Source organism: Dendronephthya gigantea, unplaced genomic scaffold (genome assembly GCF_004324835.1).
Source record: "Dendronephthya gigantea isolate DGI-Jeju-01 unplaced genomic scaffold, DenGig_1.0 000099F, whole genome shotgun sequence".
NCBI classification, from domain to species: Eukaryota; Metazoa; Cnidaria; class Anthozoa; order Malacalcyonacea; family Nephtheidae; genus Dendronephthya; species Dendronephthya gigantea.
The window spans coordinates 61,360-87,876 of record NW_021163109.1 but is presented as its reverse complement, the minus strand read 5'-3'; the positions used below and the strand labels follow the sequence as shown (position 1 = coordinate 87,876).

Here is a 26,517-nt window from a genome sequence, read left to right as displayed (position 1 = left end):
TTTTTCATTAAAACATCTTGTAATCTAGCGCGCTGAATCACTGTAACTTCGCAATTTAAAAACGTTCATTCTATACAACATAAACATATAACTTATTATAACTCTATAGCCAGTCAGTGAAATGAATCGATACGCATGCACGTATAACCAAGCATGCAAATAGTAAGCTTAAATCAGCGATTTGAAAAAGAAAACAACCATATTTTATTTCAAGTTAAAATGTTTAAAACTTTCCTTGCCTTTACTTGCAGAGAATTTGGAATTGGAATGCCTAATAACCTACCTTCACTATCGTCAAGGTCTTTTTTTCTAGGTTTCTTTTTTTTCTGCTTTTTGCCTTTCCCTATTTTTATGCAATTGTTAAATCAGAAGAGCGTGAATGTGGGTATACGAAGTTAACTTAAACATAAATATTTCTATTAATTTTTAGAGAAACTTTATTAAGAGTCATCTCTTCCTCAGTATGCTAAAACTGACGATTTTCAGGTATAACGTTAAACGCGCGTATACAGTCGACTGCAAAGGTATTGTTTTTCATCCTTACCTCTATAACGAAGGTTGCATGCAACTTACCTTTCCCCCCACGTAAACGCATGTGTAAATCTATGGTAGTTCCATGGTATATCTCTTGCTCGAACAGTGATTTGTTGACATCCAGCTAATTATATATAGTTTGAATTTATTAGTTTATTAGAAATGTTTCACATTGTTCACAACAATGTAGACTAAATCACTGTGCTTTGATTATTTTTTTTGCATGATGAATTCGCATTCTAAAATTTGTATAATTAAAACTTTTCATTGGTATGGTTTGCCAAAAGTTCGAAGCCGGAGCAAGCTGGCTCAAAAAATTTGAAATGTCGGCCGGGAATCGAAACCATTCTTCAGTCCCGTGCGTACCATGTGCACCAATCTTTATTCCTATATTTTTATATTATAAATTGTATATATATATATATATATATATATATATATATATATATATATTATATATAATATTATATATAATATATATTTATATATATATATATATATATATATATATATATATATATATATATATATATATATATATATATATATATATATATATATATATATATAAGTAGTATACAGAAGCGGGGTTCTGGAGCAGGCGGTGCAGGCGGTGCACGATGCACCGCCGATGACGTCGTCGAATCTTAAATATTTTAATTTATTCAGGTAATTTTAATATAGTTGAGCACTTGAGCTTTGCCGGTTTGTTACTCAGCAATTTCGGTTTATTTTCATGCGATTTCGCTACCGTTTATTTATCTACATCGTTCGGTAGTGTCTGGGTACTTCATTACCGTTAGCTGTGTACAATTTTAGTTTATTTCACACAGTATATTGCTGATATGGTTACCGTTCATATATCTGTAGAGATTTTAAATTGCTGTCGTCTTTGTTTACAAAAGGTAATTTGTGAGCGCTACGGTGTGCGCTACTCCCACGCTATCTACAATCCATAGTTTATATAATTATGTCTATTTCGATACCGTTTGTTTACAGGTTTAGCTTATTTCAGTGTAGTCTTTGTTGCTGTTTGTTTATCTACAATTTCTAGTTTATATTATTGGGTTACTGGCGGTTTCATTTATTATGAAATAAGCTAAAGCTTTACTTCTTTCACTAGATATCTATCTAAATATCTATAATAATAGATATTTGATTTTAATTAGTATTTTATATTATGAGTGAAAATGCAAATTGTACCATAGAACAGACAAGAACGAACACGTTCGAGCACGTTCAATAAATAGTTGTTAGTGCGCATGCGTGATACCTATTTCATTAAATCTTCTCCCACAGTCAAACGGTGAAGGTTTTGTGTATATATACGGCGTTTTGATCGAAATTCGAAAACTTCATACGTCCTGCAAATCAAACGTCGATTAGTTTTTGCGAGAAATATTAAAGACAACTTAGACAAGGTAAGATGCATTAACTAAAGTTCATATATTATAAAATACTAAGATTTAGTTCAATTATTATGAAAAGTACTAAGAAATCGCTTCCTAGTAGTTGCTGTGCCCTTGTTGGCTGCACCTATGAAGAAAGAATCTGAGGTGCCTTTGGGAAAGTCATGCAACGAACGGAGAAGTCGATTCCTAGTAGTTGCTGTGCCCTTGTTGGCTGTACCTATGAAGAAATATCTGAGGTACACCTTGGGAAAGTCATGCAACGAACGGAGAAGTCGATTCCTAGTAGTTGCTGTGCCCTTGTTGGCTGCACCTATGAAGAAATATCTGAGGTGCCCCTTGGGAAAGTCATGCAACGAACGGTTTAGTTGGACTAAATAGTGCAAGGAAGCCGATTCCTAGTAGTTGCTGTGCCCTTGTTGGCTGCACCTATGAAGAAAGAATCTGAGGTGCCCTTTGGGAAAGTCATGCAACGAACGGGTTTAGTTGCTAGTTCGAAGAAATCGCTTCTAAGTGTTGCTGTACCCCTGTCGGCTGCACCTATGAAGAAAGAATCTGAGGGGCCCCTTGGGAAAGTCATTCAACGAACTAGCGGTGGTTGTACAAATTTTATTCAGTACTTCTGCAACAATAAGATGCTAAAAGTTTTCTGTTTATATTTAGTAGTTTGATTAAAAGTTGCCAATTATCATCGTGAAGTTGAAATCCAAAGACTTGCTGTATTGAGGGGTAGGTGTTTACAATTTCAACTAGTTTGAGTCACTGGTTTGAGTTGTTTCCGCTAGGGAATGTCTAGCAACGAACTGGTGGTTGTAGTCAGTGAAGTTTATTTAGGGCTGTCTTACGACAAAGCCATTACTTGCGCATGCGTGATGTTTTAATTTTATTCTCCCACAATAAGATGCTAAAGGTTATGTGTTTATATTATGCTACAGGTGTTGACGTGTTGTGTTTATGTATCTATGGCTGCAGTTGCTAAATTGGAGAATTCAATGTTCTATTTGTAGAATGTCTTTTACATGCAAAACCTGCTCCAAGAACTTTACGCAGCTGAGAAGTTTAACTCGTCATGAACGGTCCGTGCATGGAGAGAAGAAGTTTGTCTGTGATCAATGCAGCGCATCCTTTACACGGAAAGATGATTTGAAGCGGCATAAGAAGCGGCACGAAGGAACAATCACACATATCTGCGAAAACTGTAGGAAAGAGTTTCACCGTCGTGATAATTTAGTGGGACATCAAGCTCAATGTCAAGGGAATCCTTTGAAAAGAGGGTGTGACGAAGGACCGAGATGAAGACGATAGCAGTCCAGCTCCAAAGAAAATACGAGTTCAAGTTGAAGAAGGTGAGCCAAATAGTCAAGTTGAAGAAAACCCTTGCAGTTCCACTTCAGCTTTGACGATTCCTTGAAGAAGATCGAGTTGAAACCGCGGAAAGACCAGAAACAGGACGTGTCCCACTTCTTTACGTGGCAAGACCAAACCGATTTTGACCCACCTTTCCAACGAGAGTTGTGGTAAAGAAAGGAGGGGTACATGGTTCATATAGCGTTAAAGTACGGTTCATCAAACCTAAACCCGACGGTGAAGATTTGACTACCGAACCCCACTTCCGTAGTCATTGTATGAAAACAGTAGCCCAACACGAACTCGATAATCAACTAGACGAAGCCAAGCAGAAAATCATCCAGTCATTGGTCATGTTTCAAAAAGAAGGAAGCGGTTGGATATTAGACGAGATCCTTCATCTTGACCTGAGCATCGCTCAGTATTCTCCAGTTAAAGGATCCAGTTATATCCCTCTACCCAGCAAGCTAAAGACTAAGAAAGCTATCATAAACGTGAAGAATTCTGATAACAAATGTTTCATGTGGTCTATCCTCGCCGCTCTACACCCAGTGAAACAGAATGCGGAAAGATTGCATCATTATCAACAGTTTCAAGATGAATTAGATTTGGCTGGTATTGAGTTTCCTGTTACTGTTGACAAGATTGAAAAATTTGAGCGTCAGAACAATATTTCTGTGAACGTGCTTGGCTTTGAGGATGTACTCTTTCCCATCTACATCACAAAGGAACACTTTGATACCCACGTAAACCTATTACTATACTCCCAGGGAACAACTAGACATTACTGCCTCATCAAAGATCTGAATAAATTACTCTACAGCCAAAACCGGAAAAAGGCTCGTATGTATTACTGTCGTTACTGTCTTCATGGATTTATCCGAGACGATCTCCTCCAAGAACACGAACCCCATTGCTCTCAACACGGTCCACAACGTATTGAACTCCCGAATGAAGATAATGCTCAACTGTCCTTTAAAGACTACCACAAGCAGTTGAAAGTGCCCTTTGCAATCTACGCCGACTTCGAAAGTTTTACCACCAAGATCAACTTAGTTAAACAAAATCCTGAAAAATCCTTCACTGAAAAATACCAACACCACCAACCTTGTGGATTTTCCTACATTGTTGTATCCGACCATGCGAAGTACTCCAAACCACCCGTTGTGTATCGCGGAGAAGATGCAGTCGACAAATTTTTAAAGTGTTTAGAAGAAGAGCAGAAATATATTCAAGAGAAACTGGATTGGGTCGAACCCATGCGAATTGAGAGAGAAGAAGAGCAAGCGTTTCAAGATGCAGTCCATTGTCATATTTGTGGATATGAATTGGGTTCTGATCGTGTTCGCGACCACTGTCATCTTTCAGGAAAGTACCGTGGGGCTGCACACAACGATTGCAATTTGAACTATAGTTTTACCGGCCGAATTCCTGTTATTCTTCACAATCTACGTGGGTATGATTCTCATCTCATCATGCAAGGACTCGGTAAACTCAAAGAGAAGAAGATCAACTGCATTCCAAACAACACCGAAAAGTACATCTCCTTCTCCATCGATAATTTGGATTATATCGACTCCCTACAATTCATGAATGCATCGTTGGAGAAGTTAGTATCCAATCTAGCAAAGGACGGCGTTGAAAAGTTCCCCATTCTCAAGAAATACATCGACAGCGACAAAATATCCCTTCTGCTAAGAAAAGGTGTCTACCCCTACGACTACATGGACTGCATAGAGAGATTTGAAGAACCAATCTTACCACCGAAGGAATCCTTCTACAATGTGTTGAACGACGAACATATTTCAGACGAAGATTACGCACACGCGACGAATGTATTTAACAAGTTTTCCTGTCGGAACATGGGGTGATTACCATGATTGTACTTGACGTCGGACGTTCTTCTCCTTGCGGATGTGTTTGAAAATTTTCGAAGCGTATGCCTCAAAGCCTACAACTTGGATCCCTGCCACTTCTATACAAGTCCTGGTCTAGCCTGGCAAGCGTGTTTGAAAATGACTGAAGTCGAACTCGAGCTGCTGACCGATCCAGACATGTATCTATTCATCGAAGAAGGTCTTCGCGGTGGAATTTCAATGATTAGCAACCGTTATGGTAAAGCTAACAATCCATACATACCCGATTATGACCCAGAAAAAGAGACTTCTTACGTGATGTATCTTGATGCTAACAACCTCTACGGCTGGGCAATGTCACAACCTCTACCCACGGGTGAGTTTGACTGGCTAACCGACCAAGAGATCGCAGAACTTGACATCACAGACGTTGCTGACGATGACGAAAAAGGCTACATATTGGAAGTAGACCTTCACTATCCCTCCGATTTACACGATCTTCACAACGATTATCCTCTAGCACCTGAGAAAATGAAGATTTCTTCAGAAATGTTGTCACCATACTGCCAGGATCTGTCGGAAAGTTTGCAACTTCGTGGTGGCGCTGTATCTAAATTGATGCCGAATCTTCAAGACAAGACCAACTATGTGGTCCATTACCGTAATTTAAAGCAATACCTGACACTTGGCATGAAGTTGACAAAGATCCACCGCGTTTTAGTATTCCAGCAAAGCACATGGCTAAAGTCTTATATTGATTTTAACACCGGGAAACGAAAGCACGCTGCAAACGACTTCGAGAAAGATTTTTTTAAACTGATGAACAACTCGGTGTTTGGTAAAACCATGGAAAATTTGAGAAGGCGCGTCAACGTCAAACTCGTCAACGACAAGACGAAACTATCAAAACTAATAGCGTCCCCTTCCTTTGACTACTTCCGTATATTCTCAGAAGATTTAGCGGCCGTCAACATGAGAAAGACGAAGCTTTACCTAAACCGTCCCATCTATGTCGGATTCGCCATCCTGGATCTTTCCAAAGTACGCATGTACCAGTTTCATTACGAGTACATGAAACGCAAGTATGACTGCAACGCAAAGTTGCTGTTCACAGACACGGACAGCCTTTGTTATGAGATCAAGACCGACGACGTTTATCAAGATATGTTGCAAGACATCGATCTCTTTGACACGTCCGAATACGCGCGAGACCATCCATTGCACAGCCTGACGAATAAGAAAGTCCTCGGCAAGATGAAGGATGAAACGCACGGCATACCCATACAAGAGTTTGTTGGTTTGAGACCCAAGATGTACTCCATCCTTTACACAGAAAACGACAAGCAAGTGGAGAAGAAAACTGCCAAAGGGATAAAGAAGTCCGTAACAAAACGAAAGCTCCGACATACTAATTACAAAGAATGCTTGTTTGAGAAGAAACGGACAATGGCTAGCATGAATCAGATTCGAAGTGAACGCCATGAAATCTACTCCATTACACTTAATTAAATAGGTCTTAGTCCTTATGACGACAAACGATATATTTTAAACGATGGAGTGAACACACTTGCTTATGGACATTACAATGCAAAGTAATAAGAACTGCATATATCAGTACATATATATGCTAGCTATATTCAATTTGGTCACAGCCTATTTAGTGGGTTTGCACAATTCTCTATAACTTTTACAAAATTTTTTAGCTTAAGGGTGTATATTGCCCTAACGTGTATTATGTTTATTATGTTTTAAAACACTGAAATGCTTACCCTCTGTAAATATATAATAATTTTTAATATTCACAGATAATCACAGTTTGATAAAGGGTATATAGTATGCATGTAATATATGATAAATTCGTGTAACTATATAATTATGTAACTTGAATTTTTATGAAATATATTCCTTTACAAATTGCATATGACCTGTTGTGTTTTATAGCTAAGTCTTTCAATCTACGTCTACATACAAGGTATTCTGCGAGATAAAAAATTCAATAAACATGCTTTCACACCTTATCCATGGACGATAGTCGATTGCTTCGTTTGTTTGTTTGTTTTTAAAGAATAACGCATGTAAAATACACCAAACTTCATATCACGCCATTTTTTTTGTTGTCTGCTTTGACATTACAACGACGTGGTTGCTGTTTCTTTGTAGTCGATCTTTTGGATGGTCTGTCTTGTTTGAGTCGAGTAAGAGGTTTGTCGGATTGTTCATTCGGTTCTCTAACTTCTTTAGAAGCTCTGATATATTTATTAATGTTCACTTCCATATTTTGTTGTCGTTTTTAACTTTGTGTGTTTTCTAAATAATATTATGACCTGATATAGGTTTTGTAATTTATTGAAAATTGTCTGAAAATATAGCTTTTCAATAACCGTATACTTATTGTATATTTCTCTCGGACAGCCCCCTCACACAAACACTCCTAGCTTTTCCGGGACACCAGGGACAAAAAAAGTCCCTGAAGGGACACTTTTAATCTTCCAGGGACAGCAGGGACAAAAAAAGTCCCTGAAGGGACACTTTAAATCTTACAGGGACACCAGGGACTAAAATAGCCCCTGGTATCCCTGTAAGATTTAAAGTGTCCCTTCAGGGACTTTTTTAGTCCCTGGTGTCCCTGTAAGATTTGAAGTGTCCCTTCAGGGACTTTTTTAGTCCCTGGTGTCCCTGGAAAATTTAAAGTGTCCCTTCAGGGACTTTTTTAGTCCCTGGTGTCCCTGTAAGATTTAAAGTGTCCCTTCAGGGACTTTTTTAGTCCCTGGTGTCCCTGTAAGATTTAAAGTGTCCCTTCAGGGACTTTTTTAGTCCCTGGTGTCCCTGTAAGATTTAAAGTGTCCCTTCAGGGACTTTTTTTGTCCCTGCTGTCCCTGGAAGATTAAAAGTGTCCCTTCAGGGACTTTTTTTGTCCCTGGTGTCCCGGAAAAGCTAGGAGTGTTTGTGTGAAGGGGCTGTCCGAGAGAAATATACAATAAGTATACGGTTATTGAAAAGCTATATTTTCAGACAATTTTCAATAAATTACAAAACCTATATCAGGTCATAATATTATTTAGAAAACACACAAAGTTAAAAACGACAACAAAATATGGAAGTGAACATTAATAAATATATCAGAGCTTCTAAAGAAGTTAGAGAACCGAATGAACAACCCGACAAACCTCTTACTCGACTCAAACAAGACAGACCATCCAAAAGATCGACTACAAAGAAACAGCAACCACGTCGTTGTAATGTCAAAGCAGACAACAAAAAAAATGGCGTGATATGAAGTTTGGTGTATTTTACATGCGTTATTCTTTAAAAACAAACAAACAAACGAAGCAATCGACTATCGTCCATGGATAAGGTGTGAAAGCATGTTTATTGAATTTTTTATCTCGCAGAATACCTTGTATGTAGACGTAGATTGAAAGACTTAGCTATAAAACACAACAGGTCATATGCAATTTGTAAAGGAATATATTTCATAAAAATTCAAGTTACATAATTATATAGTTACACGAATTTATCATATATTACATGCATACTATATACCCTTTATCAAACTGTGATTATCTGTGAATATTAAAAATTATTATATATTTACAGAGGGTAAGCATTTCAGTGTTTTAAAACATAATAAACATAATACACGTTAGGGCAATATACACCCTTAAGCTAAAAAATTTTGTAAAAGTTATAGAGAATTGTGCAAACCCACTAAATAGGCTGTGACCAAATTGAATATAGCTAGCATATATATGTACTGATATATGCAGTTCTTATTACTTTGCATTGTAATGTCCATAAGCAAGTGTGTTCACTCCATCGTTTAAAATATATCGTTTGTCGTCATAAGGACTAAGACCTATTTATTAAGTGTAATGGAGTAGATTTCATGGCGTTCACTTCGAATCTGATTCATGCTAGCCATTGTCCGTTTCTTCTCAAACAAGCATTCTTTGTAATTAGTATGTCGGAGCTTTCGTTTTGTTACGGACTTCTTTATCCCTTTGGCAGTTTTCTTCTCCACTTGCTTGTCGTTTTCTGTGTAAAGGATGGAGTACATCTTGGGTCTCAAACCAACAAACTCTTGTATGGGTATGCCGTGCGTTTCATCCTTCATCTTGCCGAGGACTTTCTTATTCGTCAGGCTGTGCAATGGATGGTCTCGCGCGTATTCGGACGTGTCAAAGAGATCGATGTCTTGCAACATATCTTGATAAACGTCGTCGGTCTTGATCTCATAACAAAGGCTGTCCGTGTCTGTGAACAGCAACTTTGCGTTGCAGTCATACTTGCGTTTCATGTACTCGTAATGAAACTGGTACATGCGTACTTTGGAAAGATCCAGGATGGCGAATCCGACATAGATGGGACGGTTTAGGTAAAGCTTCGTCTTTCTCATGTTGACGGCCGCTAAATCTTCTGAGAATATACGGAAGTAGTCAAAGGAAGGGGACGCTATTAGTTTTGATAGTTTCGTCTTGTCGTTGACGAGTTTGACGTTGACGCGCCTTCTCAAATTTTCCATGGTTTTACCAAACACCGAGTTGTTCATCAGTTTAAAAAAATCTTTCTCGAAGTCGTTTGCAGCGTGCTTTCGTTTCCCGGTGTTAAAATCAATATAAGACTTTAGCCATGTGCTTTGCTGGAATACTAAAACGCGGTGGATCTTTGTCAACTTCATGCCAAGTGTCAGGTATTGCTTTAAATTACGGTAATGGACCACATAGTTGGTCTTGTCTTGAAGATTCGGCATCAATTTAGATACAGCGCCACCACGAAGTTGCAAACTTTCCGACAGATCCTGGCAGTATGGTGACAACATTTCTGAAGAAATCTTCATTTTCTCAGGTGCTAGAGGATAATCGTTGTGAAGATCGTGTAAATCGGAGGGATAGTGAAGGTCTACTTCCAATATGTAGCCTTTTTCGTCATCGTCAGCAACGTCTGTGATGTCAAGTTCTGCGATCTCTTGGTCGGTTAGCCAGTCAAACTCACCCGTGGGTAGAGGTTGTGACATTGCCCAGCCGTAGAGGTTGTTAGCATCAAGATACATCACGTAAGAAGTCTCTTTTTCTGGGTCATAATCGGGTATGTATGGATTGTTAGCTTTACCATAACGGTTGCTAATCATTGAAATTCCACCGCGAAGACCTTCTTCGATGAATAGATACATGTCTGGATCGGTCAGCAGCTCGAGTTCGACTTCAGTCATTTTCAAACACGCTTGCCAGGCTAGACCAGGACTTGTATAGAAGTGGCAGGGATCCAAGTTGTAGGCTTTGAGGCATACGCTTCGAAAATTTTCAAACACATCCGCAAGGAGAAGAACGTCCGACGTCAAGTACAAATCATGGTAATCACCCATGTTCCGACAGGAAAACTTGTTAAATACATTCGTCGCGTGTGCGTAATCTTCGTCTGAAATATGTTCGTCGTTCAACACATTGTAGAAGGATTCCTTCGGTGGTAAGATTGGTTCTTCAAATCTCTCTATGCAGTCCATGTAGTCGTAGGGGTAGACACCTTTTCTTAGCAGAAGGGATATTTTGTCGCTGTCGATGTATTTCTTGAGAATGGGGAACTTTTCAACGCCGTCCTTTGCTAGATTGGATACTAACTTCTCCAACGATGCATTCATGAATTGTAGGGAGTCGATATAATCCAAATTATCGATGGAGAAGGAGATGTACTTTTCGGTGTTGTTTGGAATGCAGTTGATCTTCTTCTCTTTGAGTTTACCGAGTCCTTGCATGATGAGATGAGAATCATACCCACGTAGATTGTGAAGAATAACAGGAATTCGGCCGGTAAAACTATAGTTCAAATTGCAATCGTTGTGTGCAGCCCCACGGTACTTTCCTGAAAGATGACAGTGGTCGCGAACACGATCAGAACCCAATTCATATCCACAAATATGACAATGGACTGCATCTTGAAACGCTTGCTCTTCTTCTCTCTCAATTCGCATGGGTTCGACCCAATCCAGTTTCTCTTGAATATATTTCTGCTCTTCTTCTAAACACTTTAAAAATTTGTCGACTGCATCTTCTCCGCGATACACAACGGGTGGTTTGGAGTACTTCGCATGGTCGGATACAACAATGTAGGAAAATCCACAAGGTTGGTGGTGTTGGTATTTTTCAGTGAAGGATTTTTCAGGATTTTGTTTAACTAAGTTGATCTTGGTGGTAAACTTTCGAAGTCGGCGTAGATTGCAAAGGGCACTTTCAACTGCTTGTGGTAGTCTTTAAAGGACAGTTGAGCATTATCTTCATTCGGGAGTTCAATACGTTGTGGACCGTGTTGAGAGCAATGGGGTTCGTGTTCTTGGAGGAGATCGTCTCGGATAAATCCATGAAGACAGTAACGACAGTAATACATACGAGCCTTTTTCCGGTTTTGGCTGTAGAGTAATTTATTCAGATCTTTGATGAGGCAGTAATGTCTAGTTGTTCCCTGGGAGTATAGTAATAGGTTTACGTGGGTATCAAAGTGTTCCTTTGTGATGTAGATGGGAAAGAGTACATCCTCAAAGCCAAGCACGTTCACAGAAATATTGTTCTGACGCTCAAATTTTTCAATCTTGTCAACAGTAACAGGAAACTCAATACCAGCCAAATCTAATTCATCTTGAAACTGTTGATAATGATGCAATCTTTCCGCATTCTGTTTCACTGGGTGTAGAGCGGCGAGGATAGACCACATGAAACATTTGTTATCAGAATTCTTCACGTTTATGATAGCTTTCTTAGTCTTTAGCTTGCTGGGTAGAGGGATATAACTGGATCCTTTAACTGGAGAATACTGAGCGATGCTCAGGTCAAGATGAAGGATCTCGTCTAATATCCAACCGCTTCCTTCTTTTTGAAACATGACCAATGACTGGATGATTTTCTGCTTGGCTTCGTCTAGTTGATTATCGAGTTCGTGTTGGGCTACTGTTTTCATACAATGACTACGGAAGTGGGGTTCGGTAGTCAAATCTTCACCGTCGGGTTTAGGTTTGATGAACCGTACTTTAACGCTTATGAACCATTTGATACCCCTTTTCTTTACCAACTCGTTGGAAAGGTGGGTCAAAATCGGTTTGGTCTTGCCACGTAAGAAGTGGGACACGTCCTGTTTCTGGTCTTTCCGCGGTTTCAACTCGATCTTCTTCAAGGAATCGTCAAAAGCTGAAGTGGAACTGCAAGGGTTTTCTTCAACTTGACTATTTGGCTCACCTTCTTCAACTTGAACTCGTATTTTCTTTGGAGCTGGACTGCTATCGTCTTCATCTCGGTCTTCGTCACACCCTCTTTTCAAAGGATTCCCTTGACATTGAGCTTGATGTCCCACTAAATTATCACGACGGTGAAACTCTTTCCTACAGTTTTCGCAGATATGTGTGATTGTTCCTTCGTGCCGCTTCTTATGCCGCTTCAAATCATCTTTCCGTGTAAAGGATGCGCTGCATTGATCACAGACAAACTTCTTCTCTCCATGCACGGACCGTTCATGACGAGTTAAACTTCTCAGCTGCGTAAAGTTCTTGGAGCAGGTTTTGCATGTAAAAGACATTCTACAAATAGAACATTGAATTCTCCAATTTAGCAACTGCAGCCATAGATACATAAACACAACACGTCAACACCTGTAGCATAATATAAACACATAACCTTTAGCATCTTATTGTGGGAGAATAAAATTAAAACATCACGCATGCGCAAGTAATGGCTTTGTCGTAAGACAGCCCTAAATAAACTTCACTGACTACAACCACCAGTTCGTTGCTAGACATTCCCTAGCGGAAACAACTCAAACCAGTGACTCAAACTAGTTGAAATTGTAAACACCTACCCTCAATACAGCAACTCTTTGGATTTCAACTTCACGATGATAATTGGCAACTTTTAATCAAACTACTAAATATAAACAGAAAACTTTTAGCATCTTATTGTTGCAGAAGTACTGAATAAAATTTGTACAACCACCGCTAGTTCGTTGAATGACTTTCCCAAGGGGCCCCTCAGATTCTTTCTTCATAGGTGCAGCCGACAGGGGTACAGCAACACTTAGAAGCGATTTCTTCGAACTACAACTAAACCCGTTCGTTGCATGACTTTCCCAAAGGGCACCTCAGATTCTTTCTTCATAGGTGCAGCCAACAAGGGCACAGCAACTACTAGGAATCGGCTTCCTTGCACTATTTAGTCCAACTAAACCGTTCGTTGCATGACTTTCCCAAGGGGCACCTCAGATTTCTTCATAGGTGCAGCCAACAAGGGCACAGCAACTACTAGGAATCGACTTCTCCGTTCGTTGCATGACTTTCCCAAGGTGTACCTCAGATATTTCTTCATAGGTACAGCCAACAAGGGCACAGCAACTACTAGGAATCGACTTCTCCGTTCGTTGCATGACTTTCCCAAAGGCACCTCAGATTCTTTCTTCATAGGTGCAGCCAACAAGGGCACAGCAACTACTAGGAAGCGATTTCTTAGTACTTTTCATAATAATTGAACTAAATCTTAGTATTTTATAATATATGAACTTTAGTTAATGCATCTTACCTTGTCTAAGTTGTCTTTAATATTTCTCGCAAAAACTAATCGACGTTTGATTTGCAGGACGTATGAAGTTTTCGAATTTCGATCAAAACGCCGTATATATACACAAAACCTTCACCGTTTGACTGTGGGAGAAGATTTAATGAAATAGGTATCACGCATGCGCACTAACAACTATTTATTGAACGTGCTCGAACGTGTTCGTTCTTGTCTGTTCTATGGTACAATTTGCATTTTCACTCATAATATAAAATACTAATTAAAATCAAATATCTATTATTATAGATATTTAGATAGATATCTAGTGAAAGAAGTAAAGCTTTAGCTTATTTCATAATAAATGAAACCGCCAGTAACCCAATAATATAAACTAGAAATTGTAGATAAACAAACAGCAACAAAGACTACACTGAAATAAGCTAAACCTGTAAACAAACGGTATCGAAATAGACATAATTATATAAACTATGGATTGTAGATAGCGTGGGAGTAGCGCACACCGTAGCGCTCACAAATTACCTTTTGTAAACAAAGACGACAGCAATTTAAAATCTCTACAGATATATGAACGGTAACCATATCAGCAATATACTGTGTGAAATAAACTAAAATTGTACACAGCTAACGGTAATGAAGTACCCAGACACTACCGAACGATGTAGATAAATAAACGGTAGCGAAATCGCATGAAAATAAACCGAAATTGCTGAGTAACAAACCGGCAAAGCTCAAGTGCTCAACTATATTAAAATTACCTGAATAAATTAAAATATTTAAGATTCGACGACGTCATCGGCGGTGCATCGTGCACCGCCTGCACCGCCTGCTCCAGAACCCCCCTTCTGTATACTACTTATATATATATATATGTATATTTTTTTTTAAAGCATTTTTTCTTCTTAATTCTGCTTATTTTTCAATAAATTCTCGCTGATGTTTTGTACAGGGGAGTATTTAAAGCCGATTGGAACAAAGAGTTTTCATGCACAGCACAAAACAAAATGTTACTAAATCTGTTTTGAAATAAAAATACCTAAAACTAGAAGTGAATAAGCGTTTTACGGCGAAAAATCAATTCCCAACAAAATTATTAAGCCTATAAATTACGTTAACGACAATTTTAAACTCTACTGGAATTTTGGGGAAGGAACAATCATTGAAAGGATTCCCATGCGAGTAAAATCCGGCTAAATTAAACTAATATATAGGCCTAGTGTAAACACACTTCAGAAACTAGAAAACAAAAAACTGAATTTAGGTAAAGGCAAAAATTACTCAAACCCAAAACACAGTTGGAAGTGCATTTTCAATTCACAGAGAAAATTTTCTCGCCTTACGAAAATAGAAGAGGTTACATATTGCCACCTCGTTATGCTCGCCGCAACAGGATACGAATGGCAATAACAAAATTGGATTAACGTGGGTATACACCTTAGCATAAACAGAAGATAGAACTTATTTCGAATTCATACCTTCCGTTATGTTTAAAGATTGCAATCCCGAAATGGCTTTTGAAAGCACAGATTTAAATCATGCACTAATGTTTATTAGCTATATACCTTTTTAGTTCCAAACAAAAGGATGTATTTGCTAGCATCCTCACCAAGTTCATCTGTTAAGATTCGAATCAAATTCTTGCCACTTGTGAATAGGTCAATAGAGATCGTAATTACTTGACTGTTTTTACGAACAAAAATCTGACTTTGGACACTGCCTCTCCAAATACCCCTGGCAAGGATAAAATAATTCACTTAGGGCAATTTAGAATTGGTTTTGTCATTTTGAAGTATCTGACCCAGAGTTCGCAAAGGTAACTACACTATTTAAAATAAATAATTATAATTTTGTTATTTATTGACATGAAATACCATTTCATAACACACATAGAAAACCTATAGAGGCCCATTTTGCTATAAAGTTGGAGCTTTGAAGAGAATCTTATAGGGAAAAAAATCATACTGTGATGTCTTAGCTAATTAAACTCATTGGTTTTTTATATAATTATGTAATCTTCATTATAGGGCTTTATTTTAATTTGAGCACAAACAATGCAAGTAAGAATAGAACGTCATGTTAGACTAGGTATATAATCCATCGTAAATATCGCCACTCTGGAAACCAGAGTGGCGATAATTACGATGGATGTTAGAATACCTCACCAAAATTCTCATTTGTTATGAATATATATAATGAAATACGAAAAAGATGATTATCATCTAAACGATGAATATCATATAGGCCTTCTTTTCACACATGAACGTTTCTAAACGAATAATAACGGATAATAATGAAAAATAGACTAGTAGCTAATAATAAAAAAGACTATAATTACTAGAAAAGTTTAAAAATTACTAATAATAATAAAAAATATTAATAGCAATAATAAAATACTATATAATAATAATAAAAAATACAAATTACTAGAAAAATAAACGTTCATTACGTTTATTTTTCTAGTAATTGCCGAAACAGTATACCATTGTACCTTTTAAAGGCTTCTGGAGCACGTTCATTGACATTCATGGCGACAGAAAAACCGTTTCCATGGGAAGAGGTTTTCTATAAAAAATTATGCGTATAGTAATCGAGTTTTTTGCTACGTATTCAATAAAATTGCATATAGTAAGTCGCATTGTTATATTATCATATTGGATATTGTGAAATAATAATATTCTAACCTGCGAATGCTTTTCTGCGGCAAGAGTGACATTTTTCTTGCTGTTAATTGTTTGTCTTTTCTTCACGCAGTTAAAAGACCTCATTCTCGATCTTTGTGGGGAATCACAATTTAGGATCTGCTTCATATACTCTAAAGACAGATTTTTTACATCAGTATCTAAAACGTGCACAAAGACTACTAGAGATACTGTGCGTTGTCAAATTCACATCTTTGAACTGAGAGTTTTTGTCTAAACGGAGCAACTTAGCTAATTTATTCCTACGCCTTGATATTCCACGCTTGCTTCTGCTTTAGTAACCATAGATAGACGGCCCAATAAATATTGTGAACTTTTATTATTAATGCAATGACGTACGCTACAAAATGACGTACGCCACACCCTCTGACATCCCGGTGATCCCGGTGTATATACATAATAAAGGCAGTCATTTTCATATTTATTGCAGTATTAGCTACTTAAAATTATCATTGCTTGGTAGTTTGACATTTTTACTCGGCTCTATTTGATTTGGATTTTAGCTAAAGTAGCTAGTTGATTATCATTGCAAGAGAGAGTACATTGATTATTACCACAAATAATAGAATGTTTGCTTACTAAGTATTTTCTATTGTAAAATGGTAACAAGTTGAGAATGTTTAAAGGAAGCATTTTCCGTATTTTACAGCATTTCGCAATTTTGAAACAGAACTTTGTCTCTCCTATTTTTATAATTTTAGTATTTCTCTTTCCACCTATGTTGTATAACACTGCCTAAAATAGACAAAAACACTTCTCGACGTTTTGACCTGAGGGCCGGCCTCCGTCAGGCAGAGTTAGTTGAAAATAAATAGGGGAGAAAAAAAATCAAAACAAATTGGAATTAATGGAATACACTATGTTGCCAAAGAGACGCCTGATTGTAGGCTAAGAATAGCCCGCAATGAGGGAACCCTGATCGGCAACGAAAATATATTACAACCAGTTTTGATGTAAACAAAGAAATAGAAGTCATATTACTCTGGGTGAATAAGCTTAAATGAAAGAGACTTTCATTTATGCCGGAGGGATGAAAAGTGCCGAAACTGTGGATGAGTCGCATTTCTTGTCGTTTACGGCTATCGTTAGTACCGGAAATGAGACAGAGGGCTCTAATTCTCATGTCCGTGACGCCATGATTACCAAGAGGTAAAGTGTCTGGCAACAGGCTTGGTGTTATCGTGGTTGTTGACCGGCCTACTGTGTTCACCAAACCTTACCCTAAGAGATCTTCCAGTTTCATTGATGTATAGTAAACCACATTTGTTGCATGAGATGCAATATATGAGGTTGGAGGAGAGACATGTGAAATGGTGCCGGATAAAAAACTGTGAATTGGGAGCCGAAATAACAGTCCCGGAATCGGCAAAAGAGCATTTTTACATTGGCCAATGCCACAGGAGAATGTTCCATTGTATGGGCTTTGAACAGTTTTGTTGTAGAGAGTAAAATAGCTCTGGTTGTAAAAAATTTCCGTTGCCGAACAGGCTTCCCTCATTGTGGGCTATTCTTAGCCCACAGTCACGAATCTCGTTGCATGGCAACATAGTGTACTCCAATTTGTTTTGATTTTTTAATTGGTTATATTGGCGCATTTTTATCACGTGTTTTGCCCCCGTACAAAAAAACATGTGTTCTCCCCCATTTATATTCACTCCTGACGAAGTGTTTTTGTCTATTTGAGGCAGTTGTTATACCACATTTGATGCTAAGTTGTTTGAAGACGCTGCCACGCTGCTTTCTGGTTATATTGATGCAAATTGTCGATTGTTAAAATTACTTACTGTTTAGTGTTGCTGGTAATGGATAGTCAATGTTTGACTGAAGATAAAGTAGTTTTTTCTTAAGAGTGAATTTTCTGTCTTCTAGCTCCTAAAGAGAACGCAGAAATTAGGATGAATTATTTCTTGCTTTACAATGCCAAACCAAATAATTATTATGAACTTTTAACAAATTATAGAAGACCAACCATTATTAATGCTAGATTGGAATTATTTTCGTTTTCTTTCTCGAGGCTACTCAAAACACCACACAATTCCCAGTATTGTTCAATGACACAAAACATATCGGAATTCTATCGATCAGTGAGAATAAAATGTTCATGTAAGTTAATTAACCAACTATTAATAATATTTTAAACTTGAAAAATCGCCACATGTATGTTAAAAACGCCTGATTTCTTCATACCTTTGATTTTCTGGCGCGCTCTGCAGCAAGAAGAAAATTTTTATACTTTTTATTCATTTTAAGTGGATGCAGCCTTTCATCCCACACGACATTTCCTGTATGCCCGACAAGTTGAGGGTATTCGTTGGACATTATTCTTCCTCTGTCTCTTGTCATTTTCCTGCCAGAAATAAAAAAAATATTATAGATTTAATTATTATCGGTTTAAAACGTTATTACATCAATACATGTTTGATAATTTTTCACGAAATCGGTTGAAATGATCTCTTTTAAAGATGCATTATACAGGGTCGGGTGTATCAAAAAAAGTACTCCGTATTGAAATGAAGCTTCGGTTGGAATTTGAATGCATGATTATATAATGCACTGCATGGTAAATAGTATTATAAATCAGGTCATCCAAACACCGAAAATTCGCGGGAATTTAAAAACAAATTTATTATGGTTTGTTATTTTATAAAACAATTTTCGGCGAGTGTTTCGCACGCTTTTCTTAACTCTCGCAACATTCCCGCGTGTTTGGATCAGGCCATCCAAACACGGAAACCATTAAGTAATTGTTAAACCTGTAACCATGCATTTACCAGAAATTTGCGACATGGCGATTTTCATATAATTATTAATATGCATGCATTTAACTTTTAACATAATGGCCTTCATCTTTTATCATAAAAATTAATATAGTAAAAGTACAAAACATAAAATTGCTTTTGCCCTGGACCTTGCTAAAATAACGTTTTTTTGCAATAGAAAATCGCACTAGACATGCTGAATATCCCTGTTTAAAACGTGCATTAAAAAAAATTTCGAGAAACTGTAGGGAGCCACCTTAAGCGGCCCATGCCAAAAATTCATGTCGTGTAAAAGGGGCTTGTGTTCTAAATACTTAACATTGACCGAAGACGTAAACACACGCAAAGTCTCACTTCTGAACGAAACAATCGTTAAAATACAGTTTCCCAGTGGCTAACCGCTGAATCCGTAGAATAGCAAGCCCTTATTGGACAAACGTTTAATAACGTTCGGCTTAATTTATTCGCACGAAAGTTGCCAGCTGGGAGAAACGCTTGCTTACGTACGTAAACATGGAATTTGATTGCACGCATGAGATGTTATAACTCTTGACCTGTGGCTCATTCCTGTAAAAACAGTAAGATTACCACGCATTGGCGTTAGAAATTTCCATAATTGAATTTACGTTCGGTAACGCCTTTGGTGAATGTTAACTAATGGGGCTAAAATAATGTGTATTAAACAGGTTTCGCATAATTGAATTGCCTGCTGAACGTCCAGAGAAATTATGGACCGTACCAGAACACTTATACCAGGAATACGGAAGACAATATCTTGAACAATTTCTCAGTAATCTTGGTATGTTACACGTCGACTATCCGAATCGAAATATTTGTATGAATGTGAGCGATTTTATAAGTTCGTTGAGAGAATACGGCCAAAATATTGAGCAATATATTTTTATACTTGACGATTTCAAGTTTTATATTTTCACAATAATAAGACATTATCTATGGAGGAAATTAATGCAAAGTAGTGCACAAAGCCACAACCTATTGTAGCCAATTTCAGTTACTTTATTGCATTTGCAGTCATATCTCTTGCATGCCTACTGTCCGCTAAAATTTCAGCATCGCCCGGCACGGATAATAATTTCGTACAATTCAATACATGGGTAAAGGCAGGAATAAAAAATACAAACACAAATTTTCATTCGGCTGATCAGAGGAGTTGAGCCGATTTTTTTAAACGTTGTCACGCATGGTCATTCATCAATTAGTAATTTTACTGCCACGCGTTATAAATTAATATGATCGATGAAGGTAGAAATAAGTAAACCATTAGTTTATAAATTAATATGATCGATGAAGGTAGAAATAAGTAAACCATTAGTTTAAACCAAACTGTGGCCTTATAATTAATTTTTTGTTATAATCAGGCAGACGTTTTTATCTCGTCCTGAGACACAACGATTATCTGCCTTTTACGCCGAACTTGTGTCAGAGTATTATATCACAGAACGCCTATTATTTAAGTTGGGTATATATAGCACGTATTTTGTTCAAGATAAATAGCGCTATGAATTGGGCTCGATTTTACGTCACTATTCTATAGCTAGCATTCTCATGATACAAGCATATTAAAATCCAGTCAAGGGTAGCAACAAAACCTTCTTTATCGACCGAAAATGGCGAATCATTTACTCGTAATCGTACATGCATAGTTGCCGCTAAAGCTCCCTAATGTTTACACGCTGTGCTTCCATGCAGAACCCCTCTTAACAGAACCCCTCAAACAAATTATTAAGCCCTATGGAATTCAATGCAAACCGCTTAGCAAACTTGAGCAAATGTACGTTCCCCTCACCGAAAGACACCACCATTAGAAAAGCAGACAAAGTTAATGTAGCTAATTTGAGCTGCACCGGCGAGACCGTGAACATTCAGGAGAAGAGAAAACACACTGATGAGGAATGTCAAGAATCATAAACCATGACCAAAAAATTGATTTTAGCAATAGAAAACTGAGTTATAGCATGCAACAGCAAACTAGCGACATATAGAAGCTAGCTAGAGCAACACTGAAAAATTCTCGTCACACCGAAATTACAACTATTAATGCTGACGATAATGCATCTAGCTGAACTGGCCCAACTATTAATACCGGTTTCTATATAGAAGAAATCTATATGATTCTACGAATATTCATTTCATATTCATTTCGTGCCAACCGCGTTGCCGTGTTTGTAATGGTGAACTATACTAGGTTTTTATCGTCAGTCATTATTCTTTTAGCTTGATTCTTGAAGACAGTAAAAGTTTGTCATAGATATTTACAGTACCTACCAGACACCATTCTAAACCAAATTTATTTACAAGTCGGTATTGTAGATTTGTTCTATATATGTTCATTCTTCATACATAAAATTTTGCTTACTCAATAAATATTTATACCAATATCCTATCTTCACTTCTTCGCGTGTGTACGTTGTTTGTAAATAGCCGGCTATTTGTTCGTCTTCTATTGTGAAAACGGCTGTAATCGGGCAGTTTTATGAAATTTGAAGTTATATATCGTTTGTAAATTTGGTATAATAATATATACCCCCTTTGGCTTTGTTTACTTATAAATTCAAGTGGCAACATCGACAATGTTTTGAACTTGCATAAATATGAGTGTTTAAGTTTTTAAAAGCAATTTTTATCCTGTCATTGTATACTAGATGATTATTTAACGATAGTGCATCGTTTCCATTTATCCCTTTTTAATTTGTTGTCACATCCGTTCCGTACCTCTTTCCGCACTTGAACCGGTTAAATTTATAATATGGCAGGTAAACAAGGCCTTCCTGTTGTTATATATTCCAAAACAATCGAACAAAACAACTATATACTTTCTAGAACGTTTTATGCGACAGGATAGATCGAAGCAAATAATTTTGTTGTGTGTGATTAATCACAAATGTTGATTCGAATTTCGAGGGCTTCAGTAACAATATCGATATCATGTCATTAATAATTCGCCCTACACCGCAGACTTTGTCGCAATCAATATTATTTATTTATTCCTTCTACTTCCTTTGGCTTATTTTATCAGACTTGTCTTTGCTATGTTTTTCATCTGTCTTGTTCCTTTGGCTTTCGAGTTTCGGCTTATCTTATTAATCGTGGCTGTGTTAGTTTCAAAATAGGTCAATATTATTATATAGTTCATTTCACTGAGTAAACTGCGATGTAAAAATATTTTAAGTATAACAACAACAGTACGCTTTTTTAGGATATATAACGTTTCAAATTTAAACAAAACCCACCGAACACAAATTATAAACACGTGAGCCAAAGGTTTAGGCAAAATGAGGAAGAGGTAAAATGCATCTTTGTACCGGCGATTACAGTGCACTATTCAGTCATGGCAACGAACACAACTCAAAATTTGCTTACCTATATGACTCTACGTCGGGAAATACAGAGCGCCATAAATATTGCTCAAGAAATCATTTTCAAAAAGAATAAATCGCTGAAGTTTGATTTAGTGTCTTCCGCACTGCCTTTCAAAGAACAACTTCACGAAATTGTGTTATTATTTCATTACAAAATTAAAACATCGCTTCGCGTCATGCTGTGATATTACATAATTATTTAGTGACAATAATACACAGTTCCGCGAATTTAAATATTGACCGGAAGAGCTGCTACACTATCACATGACAAGTTAAAAACGGATGCTAAATTTAGTTCACCGACGTCACGGCTGGAAAAATTGCCCGAATTTTGAATTATACAATGTGCCCGAATTATAACTTTTACCAGATTTGTAGCAATAGACTTGGCAAAGCGGCGGATGTGCTTTCAAGAAGGTGTAACAAGTGTTCTACTTGGGCCTTCAATGGAGGTTTTGCAAATACTCCCGTTTCCAGCGTAGCTAAAACTGTCCACGAGGTATTGGACCCTTCTCTAACGTTTTCTCGCATACAGATCTTCTCTTACAAATATCCCTGCGGAGGAAGAAGCGGCATCTCAAGGGAAGTGGGTAGTCAATATCGGCTGAAACTGTAGCGATTGGTCGGTTGTTTACAATAGCTGTAACTTGGCCATCAACGTAAGGAGTAACTCGTCGTCGAATTGGGCTGCTCCGGTCTTTAACAACATTACATTTAACACTCTACGTATCGTCCTATTCTCCGAGGTGCGAGGCGTGCGGAGGATTGAACCTCCATTCGCACCCTTGATCTACAACATACTTCTGGACTCTCTGTATCCATTTCTAAGTGCACCATCAAGCTCGGGCTGTGGTCCGACGAAATTCGTACCGCAGTCGCATCTTAAAGTGGATGCCGGGCCACGAATGGCGAAAAAACGGCGTAATGCGCATATGCAGGAATTCCCGTCCATTGAGTGAAGTATCTAGATGTGTATTCTTCTGCATAAACAGCAGGCCTCATAGTTTGGCATTCACAGCTTTTCCTCTTAGTTTCTTGATTTGAATCTGCCAGGGACCAAAAACGTCCGACATTGGTAAACGGTTGGTGGGCTTCTATTTGATCAACAGGTAAGTCCGCCATATGTTGCGTGAGCGTTCGCCCTCTAAGCTTTTTACTCCTTACACACGTTTTAATAATTCTTGCCACTATTTTATTACCATTGATCACCCAGAAACCAGCTTGTCGCACTGCCCCATGCGTAATTTGTCGTCCTTGATGGTGAGTGACCTTTTCGTGATAGTGACGGAGTAAGAGTTGTGTGACGTGATGTTTCTTCAGCCTGAGGATCGGATGCTTCTTTTCAAACTTTTGGCATGATTGATTGAGGCGTCCGCCGATCCGAAGGATTCCTTCCTAAACTAAGAAGGGGTCTAATCTTAGAACTACCGCCACAATCTCTCCACGTTAGATGCTTGTTATCGTTCTCGACGCTTCGACCATTGCTAAGGCTTCGTGTTTCCTTGCTTGCTTTCCAATTCTTCATCTTTCGTAATTACGAAGTGGGTGGATTTCACTTGCAATTTCATGGAGATTAGGGAAATACTTTGTCATAGAAGGTGTCGTCGTATCTAAAGACTTGACAAGTATTCTGTACACCCTAGATCGGCCAGATTGGGTGTGATGATGGAGGTATTGTACTGCTCCTCTACGATTGCACATACTCTGTCCACCACACTTGGATCTTCCTCGCTGAAAACATCGACCAACACGATTTTACTGCATGACAATCCACCAGTGTTTCCTCGACATACGGAAGTGCACTTCGACTTGACTTCTTCTTTAACTTCTTTATCTTTAAGCTCTCTCTCCTTGTGCAATATAACCAGATGGCGTGTGCTGCTTCACGTCCCTTTTGCAATCTTTAGGCGAATGTTTTCCCGACAGACACCGGAAACATAGACCGACTGACTTCAGCCATTCCATTCCCTCTTAAACAGACTCTTGGTGGAAAAGGCTTCACAGTCGATTAGCTCGTGTCCGTGTCGGTCATGCTAGAAACAGTGTTTCCCACGTTTTGCTTCATTCTTATCGCCATCTCTCATATCGGTTTTAAAGACCTTAAGATTACGGCTACCATTCGCCTGTTTGCTCGAACACGCTTCGCGAGCTGAAACTTTAGGGTGTTTTTTTAAGTTCACTAGCTTCTAAATCATAACGGTAAATTTACTTTCTTCCAACTATCCCGCGCGTTAAACCTTGCTGCTTGGCCTTGAACGATTTTTTCGACGGATGGGATAGAGTTGTGTCTCCTTCGAAAGCTTCTGGATGGCATTTTAGGAGACTCTGCCTTGCTAAGATTGCGACTACGCGCTCGTTCGTTTTTGCTATCCCATTAATGCATCCTTGTGACATGGATGGACCAGCGACAGGCGATGTGGGGGTAAAAATAAGAAGGTTTCCTGCAAATTCTTTAGAGGTAAACACACTTATTGTTCCTTTGTTGTTAGCAAGTTCGTTGGCATTTTCTGCTCCTACTCTTTCGGTCTTTGGTTTATCACTGGTGGTCTTCAGTTGTGTTCTTGATTGTATCGAGTTCGGTTTTGGAGGAATGGTCGTTGGAATGTGATAAATTTGACTCGTGTTTGGGATCACTATGAGTGTCGACCCTCACATTCTTGTTCTTCGATGTATTCTTTCTGGGTTAACAGGTAAGGTGATTCTTCTTTTAAAATGGACTGTTCTATAGCATGAAGCTTAGCATTTGCAATAGCTTCTACTTTCTCGGCAGCTAGAAGAGCCATCTCTATAAATTATCATGTTGGGCACGCCTTCGAAAAATTTCCTCTCGTTTTCTCTCGCTGCCATGACTCTATCGAATTCAGCTTTTTTCTTTGCAGCTGCAGCTTCTACCATAGCCTTCCTTCTTGCACTAGCAGATGATAATGAACTTGCTCGTGACAAAACACTGCGCCAGGTACCTATTTAACCTAGAGAAGAGGCAAACCTCTCGGGACCTCACTCTATCTGTCGCATCATTTAATTATGGCTTTCAGTGCGCATTCCAAAAGTTCTTTACCATAGGTTACATGTTCATGTGCTTGCTGTGATAGTTCTCCTCATTTGTCTTTCTCTAACAATTTATTTAGTTCTTTCAACAATTCTTTGCACTTCAGGTAAGATGATTTGGTACTTGATAAATATATGTCAAAATCCTTGGGCACTGGCCCTAGTGGCAAAGCCCTGTTTACAAATTCTGATGCTGCTTTTAAAAGCTTCTCTTCTTTATTTAGTTCTGATAAGGTAGACTGTATAGCATTTTGTACAACCTTTTGTGATAATGTCCAACTTCTTCGGTTGTCCCCATTTAGTTCCCCAATGTCAGCTAGCAAGGCTTCTTGAGCCTCACCCCCCGTACCATGGACTGATCCCCCGGAATGTAATGTTGACTCCCCTTTGGCGATGTTAGGCTGTTCATGGTCCTCAAATTGTCCAAGATCCCTGGTTTGTATTACTTCTCCCGGTTTTTCCAGGCCTCTCATTCTCACGACCTTTCCTGCTCATTCTCAACGCGTGTCATGCAATATTTCGACATAAATTTACTCACCATGACTCCAAATTATGCCGCTAATGAACCCCATAATGTGGAGGAGTAGACTTTCGCGTTCCCATGCCACCATTGATTCGTGGAGCCAATAATGATACGGAGTTCGCACATGTCAACCACAGTCGTACTGTACAATATGAAGGTCACATGCACTTTAAAGCATCAATAATACTTTAATTTACATCAATTATAAATTTATGCCAAAATGCGGTGAAACTACCTAAAAAATATATACAAGACTAAACAATAGTAGACACAGTTAACGTGAAAAAAAGCAAGGTAGCTTACGTCTATTTGCCTCTGTAAACTTTAAAATTAAAATTAATATAAAATTAATTGTCATGACTAAACGTCAGCAACTTAAAAGAATTCATTGCTACTTCATTCATTTATAGTATTGTTTA

General features: G+C 38.1%; 1 protein-coding gene across 1 annotated transcript in view; it reads right to left on the bottom strand.

The window, feature by feature from the left end:
* LOC114534346 overlaps window positions 1-22,560 on the bottom strand; it is a 35,306-nt gene extending 12,746 nt beyond the window's left edge. Inside the window, exons 1-9 of the mRNA XM_028555782.1 lie at window positions 22,529-22,560; window positions 18,576-18,735; window positions 18,358-18,462; window positions 18,173-18,260; window positions 16,371-16,501; window positions 16,178-16,251; window positions 15,252-15,420; window positions 574-658; window positions 284-343 (exon numbers count right to left, since the gene is read on the bottom strand). Of these exons, the coding sequence (XP_028411583.1) occupies window positions 284-343; window positions 574-658; window positions 15,252-15,420; window positions 16,178-16,251; window positions 16,371-16,501; window positions 18,173-18,260; window positions 18,358-18,462; window positions 18,576-18,731 (868 nt within the window). The 5' untranslated portion in view covers window positions 18,732-18,735; window positions 22,529-22,560. The remainder of the gene's footprint in view (window positions 1-283; window positions 344-573; window positions 659-15,251; window positions 15,421-16,177; window positions 16,252-16,370; window positions 16,502-18,172; window positions 18,261-18,357; window positions 18,463-18,575; window positions 18,736-22,528) is intronic.
* Between the last annotated feature and the right edge of the window lie 3,957 nt (window positions 22,561-26,517).